Source organism: Gorilla gorilla, chromosome 3, assembly GCF_029281585.2.
Source record: "Gorilla gorilla gorilla isolate KB3781 chromosome 3, NHGRI_mGorGor1-v2.1_pri, whole genome shotgun sequence".
Classification (NCBI taxonomy): Eukaryota; Metazoa; Chordata; class Mammalia; order Primates; family Hominidae; genus Gorilla; species Gorilla gorilla.
Window position 1 is genome coordinate 47,229,976 of NC_073227.2, and position 13,347 is coordinate 47,243,322.

General features: G+C 36.2%; 1 protein-coding gene across 2 annotated transcripts in view; it reads left to right on the top strand.

Annotated features, from left to right (window-relative positions):
• Positions 1 to 13,347, top strand: part of WDR19 (WD repeat domain 19) — a 103,590-nt gene that overhangs the window by 18,427 nt on the left and 71,816 nt on the right. For both annotated transcript variants that reach the window (XM_019025463.3, XM_055384806.2), the window contains 3 exons: positions 2,897 to 2,977; positions 4,410 to 4,522; positions 4,819 to 4,992. In XM_019025463.3, the coding sequence (XP_018881008.3) occupies positions 2,897 to 2,977; positions 4,410 to 4,522; positions 4,819 to 4,992 (368 nt within the window). The remainder of the gene's footprint in view (positions 1 to 2,896; positions 2,978 to 4,409; positions 4,523 to 4,818; positions 4,993 to 13,347) is intronic.

The window sequence follows — 13,347 nt, forward strand, 5'->3', positions numbered from 1 at the left end:
GGATGGGGACCACACAGGCATAAAACCAGAAAGTGGGGATCATTGTGGGCCATCTTAGAGGCTGCTGATCATAGGGCCCCACTCTTAAGAAGACATTACTAATATTATAAAACATATACATGGCCTTATTGATTAATTGTCACATTTTGTGGTACAAATTACCTGTCCTACAACATTTGGGAGATAGAGGAGATCAATGAAAGTTTGATTGTGAGTCTCTCAAAGATAGAAGGCTATCTGAATCAGTCAGGGTATAGACTAAACTGTTGGGACAGAGAGTCCTAAAACTTCAGGGGCCGGAAGAATATGATAGTATGGGTTGGGGTCGGGGGTTTCCTCTCTCTTTTTCTCATGTAACAGAGAGACAAAGTCACCTACGTACCTCTGCTTCACTAAATTGTACCGAGTCTCAGGTTCCTTCCATCTTATTGCTCTGCCATTTTCTAGCGTATTGTACCCTCATCTGCATGATTGAAGCTAGTGTACCAGGATCACATCTGCATTTCGGCTCCAGGGAAAGGACAAAGAGAAGAAATAGAGTGTAAGAAATTTGTAAAGGACTTGATCTGCAAGATGCATTTATTATTTCCCTTCATATCATATGACTAGAACCTAGTCATGTGGCCAAATCTACCTGCTCCCAGGAAAGCTGCAATTTTAGTCCAGCTAGATGACTATGTACCTTGCTAAAACTTATTTTAGTAGATAGTGCAAAACATTTACTCATTCAGTACAAGCAGAACAGCAAGGAAAAACTACAGCTTGTTCCTGGGTTGTTCAAGCCTGAACTAACTGAAGATATAGGTTTTGATTGGGCATTTTTAGAAAATAGGGCTGAAGAAGAAAGTCGATTCCTGTATTTGTTTTAATCATTCTATTTTCAATGCCCTTTAGAAATAGAATGGTAGATATGGTATAAATGCTACAACTCCCCTCTCTTGTGTCCATATCAGACATTACCGATAGATAGTGGATTTTTTTTCCCTCCACTGAATCAAAATATGGCCTTAGAATATTTTTTCCGTATAGCATCCCAGGAAGTCACTACAATTCAGCCATTATTTACATACAAGATAACTGTTTTTCATTTCTAATCCTTAAGAAGTCTGCTTCCAAAATTAGACATACTACTTAAGCTGTCATGTAGTAAGCAAAATATACATTATAAGTGTTGCTTTGTTTTGTGTTTTTCCTTAATTGTTTTAACTTTGGCGTTCTGAAGATCACTATGGTGTTACTTGTATGGATTTATTTTTATTTATCCTGCTCAGGATTTGTCTTGCTTCCTGAATCTGAAGATTGTTATCCTTTGTCAATTCAGGAAAATTCGTAGTCATTATCTCTTTGAATATTACTTCTTGCCCTTTCTATTCTGTTTTTCGGGAGTGTCTGTTAGATAGCTGTTGGACCTTCTTATGTCTCTTAATCTCTCCTCTTCATAGTTTTATCTTTTTATCACTCTGCAACCTTTTGGATGATTTCCTCATATTAGTTCACATATTCTTTCTTCAAATTTGTCTAATCATCTGTCTATACATTGAGTTTTTTTATTTTAATGACTCCTCATTTTTAGAAAGTACTTTGTAGTTCTTTTAAAAATCCACTTGAAATACATGAATAGACAGTTCACATAAAAATGTATAAAAATGGCTCTCATACACATGAAAAAAATTTCAAAGTTACTCATAATTAAATAACTACAAATTAAAGCCACACTGAAATACCATTTTTCACCTATCAGGGTGGCAAAATTATATAAAATATGACAACATATTCTGTTGGTGAAACTGTAGATAAAATTAGTATGTCCCTTCTGGAGGAAAATTTGGAAATAGCTAACAAAACTACATCTGTATGTACTTTTTGACCTAACAATACCATTTCTAGGGTTCTACCCTTCAGATACACCTCCTATAATACAAAAGTACATATGCACTTAAAAAAAAACTGCCTGAACTTAAAAAATTCTTTTCTCATATTTATGAGTTCTTTTACAGCTTTAGTCATTTTTAAAATATTTATTTTAGAATTTCTCTCTCTGATAATTCTATTATTTTTATATCTGCTAACTCCTTCTCTTGATGCATTGTTTCTTTACGAGTTTTGTAATTTTGAATTATGAGCTCATCTTTAGCAAAGTTTATGTGTGGAAATTTTTTAAAACCTTGGTAGAGGTTCTGGGTTAGTTTTTTCCAAAACTGCAGGGATAGTATGAGCCTGGATCCTTCCATATTTTATGTTAATTTCTCATCTTGGGAGCTACCAAACGACCTAACATACACATTTGAACCTCAGACTATAATGAGAATAGGAAGGGAGGTCTTTAATTAAATCCTTTTTCCTTTTTCTTTTTCTTTCTTTCTTTTTTTTTTTTTTTTTTTTTTGAGACAGGGTCTTGCTCTGAAGTGCAGTGGCATGATCATAGCTCACTGCAGCCTCAAACTCCTGGGCTCAAGCGATCCTCCCATCTCAGCCTCCCAAAGCACTGAGATTACAGATATGAGCCACCCCACCCATCCTTTAATTAAATTATTGAAATGAACTTTGTTTTGTCTGACTCAACACTCAGGCCAAAACAAATGGATTTCCTTATTATCTCCCATAGCTAGCTGCTCTGGATAGCTGCAGCATCAGTTTCTGCACACACTCTGGTTTTAGTGTGATCTTTGCTGATGGTCCCTGTAAATTTCCCTTTTCTTCTTTCAAGCTTATTTATCTATTTAATAAGATATATTTTCTGTTTCATCTAGAATTTCTAGATATTTGTGACAGTAGGATTTTCAGGTTCTTAGTCCAACATTAGTCAGGAATGAAAGCAAGTTATCCATTCTATTAATATTCAGAATGAATTTAAATATTGGGTTTGTTCATAGTGATGATGTTTTTACTCCTTTAGACACAAGTGAGATCAGAGCCTAGCAACATGCAGTTTTTCTTGATGAAGATGGATGACCGAACCTCTGCTGCTGAAAGCATGGTAAGAATTCTAATCAAATCCATGTGCAAATCATTTGGGTAATTTTGTGGAATGTATAATTTACTTTTCTTGGATGACTAAAATAGTGATAAATAAATTAGGTCCATTGACTGTATTTTAAGCCAAGGTAGAGCTAGGTCTTTTAGTCCCGAAAAGTTGTTTTAATTGCTACTGACTACCTGGCATTACAGCAAATGAGGACAGCTTTCTGTTACAATTGGTATTGCTCTTTTCATTCTTGTGATAGCAAAAACATTAGGGGTACCTTGCAGAACAGAAGTATTAATTCATATATTATTTTTAAAATTTTTACTCTATGAGATGTGGTTAGCAGACCTCTTGAAGTTGTAGGCTTGTTTGTTTTTTTTTTTTTTTTTGAGACAGAGTTTTGCTCTTTTTATCCAGGCTGGAGTGCAGTGGTGCGATCTCAGCTCAGTGCAACCTCCACCTCCTAGGTTCAAGCGATTCTCCTGCCTCAGCCTCCCAAGTAGCTGTGATTACAGGCATGCGCCACCACACCCAGCTAATTTTGTATTTTTAGTAGAGATGGGGTTTCTCCATGTTGGTCAGGCTGGTCTCAAACTCCCGACCTCAGGTGATCCACCTCCCTTGGCCTCCCAAAGTGCTGGGATTACAGGCATGAGCCACCGCACCCAGCCAAAGTTGTAGCTTTTGGTTAATACTTAGATGCATTTTCCCTGCCACATCTTAACATTCTGAAATCAGGATGATTTTCACAATCAATATGAATATATTTAATAAAGTAGTAGTTCTTTGTTTCCTAAAAACCTATTAAATTGATAGTGACTTACAATTGAGAGCATCTTATAATCAAGAAAATACATGATAATGAGCCCAAATAAGTAATGTACTTTTTTTCTCCCCAACATAATTACATCCTCCACTGGGAATTACACTTAAGAATTTACTTGCATGAGTAGCAAAGAGACACTAGTTTAGCCAACACTGACCTGCAGGTGATGGAACCAATGATGATATAAAAGCCAAGCTGGAGTATCCACAGGAGTGTGGACCTATAATCCCAAATGGCTTAAGAGCAGAACAGCCTCTTAGAGTGGAAGAGTCTTTATAATCTAAATATGAATTCATTTGCAGTGGAACTGTCAGACTTACAATCCTGTAGTGTGCAGTACTCTAATGAAAGGTATAGAAAATTTAAATGGACACTCCACAAAGGAATTGTAGTATATTTCAAAGGGTATATTGAAGATGTGTAAAACCAAGGACGCTTACCAGTTTATATATTAGTAAATACATTTTTAGCCATATTATTATACTAGTTACAGCATTTAGCACATCTAAATTGGGCTTATTATTTTCACAAATTAGGTTCAGCTGTTGGATTTGCTTAATGGTCTTTTCATGAAGTACTAAGTAACTCATTTCACAGTCTCCTAATCTTTTCTGGCAGATAAGTGTGGTGCTTGGCAAGAAAACTTTGTTTTTTTTAAATCTGAATGAACCAGATAACCCAGCTGATCTTGAATTTCAGCAGGACTTTGGCAACATTGTCTGCTATAACTGGTATGTCTGCTATAACTGGTATGTACAAAAAGCTCATTACAGAAGGACATCTGTAGATTTTTCCTTACTAATTGTATTCAATTTTTGTTTGTAACATTCAATTCTATAAGTAACATTTTCTGATTCATGGTCTGTGATTTAGTGTGCAAAACTACCTAGTATATTATCTGATACAAAGTAGGCCCTTGATAAATTATATTCTATAATTCCTTAATTTTAAGGTACTTGCTAATTTACCATGTTGCCACTGATAACTAATCTCCTTGTTTACCATATTGTTGCCTTCGTTGCTATAGGTATGGTGATGGCCGCATCATGATTGGTTTTTCATGTGGATATTTTGTGGTCATTTCTACTCATACTGGAGAGCTTGGTCAAGAGATATTTCAGGCTCGTAACCATAAAGATAATCTAACCAGCATTGCAGTATCACAGACTCTTAACAAAGTTGCTACATGTGGAGATAACTGGTAAGTTATTTTCACATATTTTTAGGAAAGTTTATATAGTAAATACTTAAGTGAATCAGCCAAACTTTGTTAGCTAATATGAATCTGGCAATCATGTTTACAATTTAAAACGTCTAAGACTACTTTGCTCCTGATTTTAATATTCAGGGCAAAAATATAAAACAAAGTATAGTTGAAAATCAATCTTAAAAATAAAATAGGTAGTTCTGGGTAACATGGAGTAAGCACACTCCACCCCATGTCTCCCACTGAGTACAGCTATAAAACGTGAACAGAATGCATGGAGCAGATATTTAAGGACTCTGAAAAGTAAATAGTAGCAGGCAGATTGGAAAAGAAGACGGAATTTGAAGTGCCAGCTAACCAGCAGGGAGTCTCCCACTTGTCCTCTGCTGTCTCACAGCCAGGACTCAAGGAAGTCTGAAACCTAGAAGTAGGCACCAAAGCACAGAGAGAGTTTTAAGGAAACTCTCTGGTTCTGGCTTAAGTTGCAGGAAAGAGAACTTATAATGCTGAAAGGCAGTTGGGGAAATCCCCTGGTTTTCTTTTCTTTTTTTGTTCTTTGTTCTCTAATGCTCCAGCCACCAAGCAGTCTCCCCATGGCAGTGGCAGCAAGAACAGTGGCACCAAGGACCCACAGGCACCTAAAACTCTGATGGAGGATAATATTCTCTCCAATTAGAGGCTGTGGCTTCAAGAAGATAGGGCAAACCACTATTGCCTATTTTTCTCTCTGTCCTCCCTTGGTCACAAGTGCTCATACAGTGTGGGAATTATGTGGTAGAACAGAGTAACTAGAGATCAAGCATTAATAGAGGACCAAAATTAGGAGCCCTAGGGACTGGAAAGTACTAGATTGATCACAGGGAGGAAGGAACTCAGGAAAGCAACCCTGTAAAGATATTTATGAACTCCTGGGTTCATCCTTAAGCGCATATGTATAGACTTATCCTAAACATACACCAAAGACCCTGTGAACTGAACTGAGACATAGATCATAGCCAAGGTCTTATACTAGCCACTGAGTGGGCCATAGAGGGATATATCTGAATACCACTGCAAAGGTGTTGAAAACAGAATTGACATTGAAACCGTCAGCTACAGAAGGCTCCTTGAAACTTGTGGCCTGAACCCAGCCAGGTTGATGGCCTGCTGAAACAGAAATATTAACCTTCTCCATGGGATTTAGATTAGACACAATCTCATAATTTCGCAATGTCCAGAATAGAACCCCAAATTACTTGACATATGAAGAATTAGGAGAATTTTAACTCGCTCAGGAAATAACAATAAAAAGACACCAATGCCCAGATTATGCAGACAGCAGATATAGAAATGCCCCAAGAGGTAAGGGCTAATGCTCTTGAAACAAATGGAAAGCTAGAAAGTCTCAGAAAAGAAATAGAACCAGTAAAGAAGAACCAAATGGAAATTTTAGAACTATAAAATGCAATAAATTTGATAGACTTAGTAGCAAATGGAGAAAATAAAGAGTCAGTGAACTTGAAGAGAGATCATTAGAAAATATCCAATCTGAACATGGAAGAAAAAAATGAAACAAAATTATTTGTCCCAGAGACCTATTAGACAGTAACAAAAGGTCTAGTATTTGTGTCTTCAGAATCCCAAAAATAATGGCTGGAAACTTTATGGCAAAAGACATAAACCTGCATATTGTAGAAGCTCAGCAAGTCCCCAAAAGGATAAACCAGAAGAAATCTAGGGCTATTCACATCATAATCAAACTGTTGAAAAATAAAGACAAAGAAAAAATCTTGAAAGCAGCCAGAGAGCAACATTTTGAATGACAGTGGATTTTCTCACCGTAAAGCATGGAGGCTAGAAGGAAATGCCACAATATTCTTAAAGTGCTAAAATAAAAGCATTGTCAACTGAAATTCTTTATCCAGTGACAATGTATGTCAGTAAATGAAAGTGAAATAAAAGCATTTTTAGATGAAGGAAAATGAAGAGACTATCTTGCTCTCTAAAAGAACTGCTGAAGGAAGTTCTTCAGATAGAAGAGAACTGAGAACAGAAGGAAATTTGGGACATTAAGAATGAAGGAAGAGCAACAGAAATGGTAAATATCCGGGTAAATATAATAGACATTTTTCTTTTGAGATCTTTAACGTATATGTGATGGTTTAAAACAAAAATTATAATATTGCTCAGTAGGGTGTTTAATGCATGAAAATGCAATATATAAGACAACTATACTATAAAGGGGAGAGAGGGTAAAAGCTTTTGTATGCGATAAGACTTCTACATTCCACTTGAAATGGCAAAATATTGATTCTAAGTAGACTATGAAAACTTAAATATGTGTATTATAATCTAGAGCAACCTCTAAGAAAACTATTCAAAGAAATATACAAAAGCACAATAGATAAATTAAAATGGAATACTAAAAAATGTTCAAATCTAAACAAAGGAAAGAAACAGGAATAAAAACAAATAAGACAGAGGGAACAAATAGAAAGCAAATAATAAAGCAGTAGACTTCAATTCAAACATGTCAACACATTAAATGTAAGTGAAAAACTTATTAGACATAGACTGAGTGGAATTTTTTTTTTTTTTTTTTTGAGACAGAGTCTCACTCTGTTGCCCAGGCTGGAGTGCAGTGGCATGATCTTGGCTCACTGCAACCTCCGCCTCCCAAGTTCAAGTGATTCTCCTACCTCAGCCTCCCAAGTAGCTGGGATTACAGGTGTGCACCACTATGCCTGGCTAATTTTTGTATTTTTAGTAGAGACGGGGTTGTACCATGTTGGCAGGCTGGTTTCGAACTGACCTCAAGTGATCCACCCGCCTTAGCCTCCCAAAATGGTGGGATTACAGGTGTGAGCCACCACGCCCGGCCTAGAATGTATTTTTAATGACCCTATTAAAAGGGTCATTGTAAGAAATTCACTTCAAATATAATGATATAACCATGTAAAAGGATAGAAAAAGACCATACAAATGCTAACCAGAAGATAGCTACTCTAGCCATCATTTACATTGATATGTTTGAACTTGGCACAGCATTTAACCTTGTATTAGGTACTGTAAGTGACCTAAAGATGACTCAAAGTATATGGGAGGATGTGTATAGGTTATATGCAAATACAACATCATTTATATAATGGACTTGAGCATCTGTGGATTTTGGTATCCACAGAGGGATCCTGGAACCCAATCCTCTTGGGATACTGAGGGACAACTGTAATGTATAGAACCAACTACGCAGAAGGTCAACAAGGATATAAAAGACTAGGTCAGCACTATAAACCAACTAAACCTAATAGAACACTGCACCCAGCAGCAACAAAATTCACATTTTTTTCAAGTGCCTGTGGAACATTCACCACAATAGACTACCCTGGCTCATGAAACAAACCTCAGCAAATTTAAATTGAATCATATAAAATATGTTCTCTGACCATAATGGAATCAAACTAGAAGTCAGTAACAGCAGGAAAACCTGCAAACACTTGGAAATTAAACAACATATTTCTAAATAATTCATGGGTCCTAGAGCCCCAAAGCAATTAAAAAATACATAGAACTGAATGAAAATGAAAATATATCAAAATACGTGGGAGGCAGCTAAAGCAGCATAGAAGAAAATTTATAGCACGAAATGTTTACATTAGGGGGAAAAAGGGCCTCAAATCAGTAATCTAAGTTTCTACCTCAAGACACTGAAAAAAGGAGCAAGATAAACATAAAGCAAAAGGAAGAATATAATAAAAAGAAAATTGTGAAATGGAAAATGAGAAAATTTTAAATATCAGCCTGACCACCATGGAGAAACCCTGTCTCTACTAAAAATACAAAACTAGCCGGGCATGGTGGTGCATGCCTATAATCCCAGCTACTCGGGAGGCTGAGGCAGGAGAATCGCTTGAACCCAGGAGGCAGAGGTTGCGGTGAGCCAAGTTCGCACCATTGCACTCCAGCCTCAGTGACAGAGCGAGACTCTGTCTCAAAAAAAAAAAAAAAAAAATCAATTAAACAAGAAGCTGGTTCTTTGAAGAAAATAAAATTGATACGCTTCTAACAAGCCTGACAAAAATAAGAGAATAGACACAACAAATCACCAATATCAAGAATGAAACAGGAGTATCCCTACAGATCTGAAAGCCATTATGAGAATAATAAAGGAATACTACAAACAATTTTACACTCAAAATTTGACAACCTAGAAGAAATGGGACAATTCTTTGAAAACTGCAAACTACCAAAACTCAACCCAAATGAAAACAGATCATCTGGATTAGCCCTATAACTACAATAAAATGGAATTAGTGATTTAAGTGCTCCCAAAAAATAAATCTCAAGGCCTGTATGGTTTCATTGAAGAATTCTGCCAAACACTTGAGAAAGGATTAATACCAATTTTTTTAAAATCTCTTCTCGAAAATAAAGAGTAGAGAACACTTCAACTTATTTTATAAGGCTAGTATTACCTTTATACCAAGACCAAACAAAGACAGTGTATTAAAAAAGAAAAATACAGGTCAATATCTCTCATAAACTTGAGCATGAAAATTCTCAACAGAATTTAATAAACTGAATGTAGCAATGTATAAAAAGAATTATACTTCATGACCAAGTGTGATTTATTTCAGATACTGAAAATATCAAATGGTTCAATATTTAAAAATCAGTGTAATCTATGTCAGGTGCAGTGGCACATGGCTGCTGTAATCCCAGCGCTTTGGGAGGCTGAGCCAGGAGGATCACCTGAAGCTAGGAGTTCGAGACCAGCCTGGGCAATATAGCGAGACCCCATCTCTAAAACAAAATAGCCAGGCATGGCGGCATGTGCCTGTATTCCTAGCTACTCAGGAAGCTGAGGTGGGAGGATTGCTGAGCCAAGGAGTTTGAGGTTGCAGTGAGCTGCAGTTGCATCACTGCACCCTAGCCTGAGCAACAGAGCAAGACCCTGTCTCAAAAAGAAAACAAAAAAAAATGTAATCACTCTATCAGAAGCTAAAAAAGACAAACCATATATATAATCACATCAATTGACACAGAAAAAGCATTGCACAAAGTCCAGCACACCTTCATGATAAAAACTCTCAGCAAGTTAGGAATAGCAGGTAATTACCTCAATTTGATAAAGAACAATATAGGCCGGGCACAGTGGCTCACACCTGTAATCCCAGCACCTTGGGAGGCCAAGGCGGGAGAATCACTTGAGCCCAAGAGTTCAAGACCAGCCTGGGCAATATGGCGAGACCCCATCTCTACAAGTTGCCTGTAGTCCCAGCAACTTGGGAGGCTGAGGTGGGAGAATCACTTGAGCCTGGGAGGTTGAGGCTGCAGTGAGCTGTGGTCGTTTCCTGTAGTCCCAGCAACTTGGGAGGCTGAGGTGGGAGGATCACTTGAGCCTGGGAGGTTGAGGCTGCAGTGAGCTGTGATCGTGCCACTGCACTCCAGCCTGGGCAAAAGAGTGAAACCCTGTCTCAAAAAAAAAAGAACAACTACAAAAAACCTACATCTAATATCATGCTTAATGGTGAAAGACGGAATGCTTGTCCCTTAAGATTAGGAACAAGACAAGAATATCTGCTCTCATTACTCTTACTCAACCTAGCATTAGAAGTTCTAGCCACTGCAATAGGCAAGAAAAAAAAATACACAGCACTCAGATTAGAAAGGAAAAAGGAAAACTATCTCTCTTTGCAGATGTCATGATCATCTTGGGATTTTCTACATAAAAATCTTGGAATTTTCTACATAAAAGCAACTCCTGGAACTAAAACTAATAAATGAGTTTTAGTTTATTTTTCTGCAAAAAAGCAACTCCTAGAACTAAAACTAATAAATGAGTTGAGCAAGATTGTAGGATATAAGATCAACACACAAAAATTAATCACATTTCTATATACTAACAATGAACATTAACAATGAAAACAAAAATGAAAACCAATACCATTTTCAGTCACTCCAAAGAAACTGAACTGCTTAAGTGTACCTCTAACAAAACCTGTACAGTGTCTTTGCTGAAAATGATAAAATGCTGATTAAAGAGATCAAATTAGACCCAAATAAATAGAGAGATATACTGTGTTCATAGATTGAAAAGCTCAACAAAGTGAAGATGTCAGTTCCCCCAGGTTGATCTATTGTTTAATGAAATTTATATCAAAATCCCAGCATGCTTCTTTGTAGGCATAGGCATGCTTATTCTAATATAGACAGACAGATAGAGATAGATAGATAGATAGATAGATAGATAGATAGATAGATAGATAGATAGATAGATGTAGATAGGCACAGATCCTAAAATAGCCAACAGCAATCTTAAAAAAGAATGATAAAATGGGAGAAATCATTCTTCCCAATATAAAAACTTGTTTAGCTACAATCATCAAGACTATGTATCATTGGCAGAGGAAAAGACATATCAATCAATGGAACAGAATAGAGAAGACAGAAATAAACCCATACAAATATGCACAGTTGGTTTTTGACAAAGGTGAAAAATAATTCAATAAAAGCAAGATACCCTTTTCAACAAATGGTACTGGGGCAATTAGACATCCACAAATGAAAAAAAAATTTTGACACAAACCTTACACCTTAATAAAAAATTCACTCATGGACTTAAATATAAAATGTAAAACATAGGAGGATATCTTTTGGATCTAGGGTTAGGCAAAGAATTCTTAGACTTGAAACCAAAAGTACGATCTATAAAAGGAAAAATTGATAAAGTAGATTTCATCAAAATTTAAAACTTTTGCTTTGTGAAATACTCTGTTAAAGATGAAAAGATGGCCGGACACGGTGCCTCACATCTGTAATTCCAGCACTTTGGGAGGCCAAGGCAGGCACATCACCTGAGGTCAGGAGTTTGAGACCAGCCTGGCCAATGTGGTGAAACCTTGACTCTGAAAATAAATAAATAAATAAATAAGATGAAAAGATAAGCTGCAAAATGAGGAAATATTTGCAAACCACGTATCCAACAAAGGGCTAGTATCTAGAATATGTAAAGGACTCTCAAGACCCAACAGTATGTCATATGTTTAACATCTGTATATGTTATCAACCCAACACTATGTTGATACTATTTTTGTTTAAATGTCAATTATCTATTTACATGTCAATTTATGCAACACGAAAATAATACATTTACTTATATAGTTACCGTTAAACAAAAACCCAACGGTAAAAAAAGCAAACAACCCTATTAGAAAATAGGCAAAAGACATAGATTTCACCAAATAATAACAAATACATGAAAAGATACTCAACATGATTAGCCATTAGGGAAATGCTAATTAAAACCACAATTAGCTATTACTACCCATCTATTAGAATGACTAAAATGAAAAATAGTGATAACACCAAATGTGGGTAAGGATGAGGAGAAACTGGATTACTCATACATTGCTGGTGGGAATGCATCATGGTACAGCTACTCTGGAAAACAGTTTGGCAGTTTCTTAAAATACTAGACATGCAATTACCATATGATCCAGCAGTTACACATCTGGCCACTTATTCCAGAGAAATGAACACCTACATTCAGATAAAAACCTGTATATGAATGTTTATAGCAACTTTATTTGTAATAGCCAAATACTGGAAACAATCCAGATGTCCTTCAGTGGGTGAATGGTTCATCCATGCCATAGAACACTACTCAACAATAAAAAGGAACAACCTGTTGATACACCCAACAACTTGAATGAATTTCCAAAGGATTGCACTGAATGGAAAAAAGCCAGTCTCAACAGGTTGCATATTATATGATTTCATTTATATAATGTTCTTAAAGAGATAGAATTATAAAAACAAAGAACAGATTAGTGATTCCCAGAGGTTAGAGATGGAGCTGGGGTCAGAAGGAAGGAGGTGAGTGTTTATAAAAAGGCAACATGAGAGATCCTTGTGGTCATGGAACTATGTATATCCTGACTATGGTTGTGAGTCTCATGAATCTCATGTGTGAGAAAGTTACTAAACACACACACTGAGTACAAGTAAAACTAGGGACGTCAGAATAAGATTTGTGGTTTCTATCAATGTCAGTATCCTGATTGTGGTATTATACTATAGTGTTTCAAGATGTTACTATTGGGAGAAAAGGGGACATGGAATCTCTCTATCTCTCTATATTGCCTCTTACAACTACCTGTGAATCTGAAATTATCTTAAAAGTTTAATTAAATGAAAATAATGAGGGAAAAAATGTAAGAGGAAAACACTGGAAGAAAAGAGAAAGGAGAAAAGGAGATTAGGAGGAAAGAAATGTTACAACTATTAGTTCCCAACATTGTACTACACAACTTTCATTTACATCAACTTACTTATTCTTATTACAACCTTATGAAATAATGTTATGCCCGC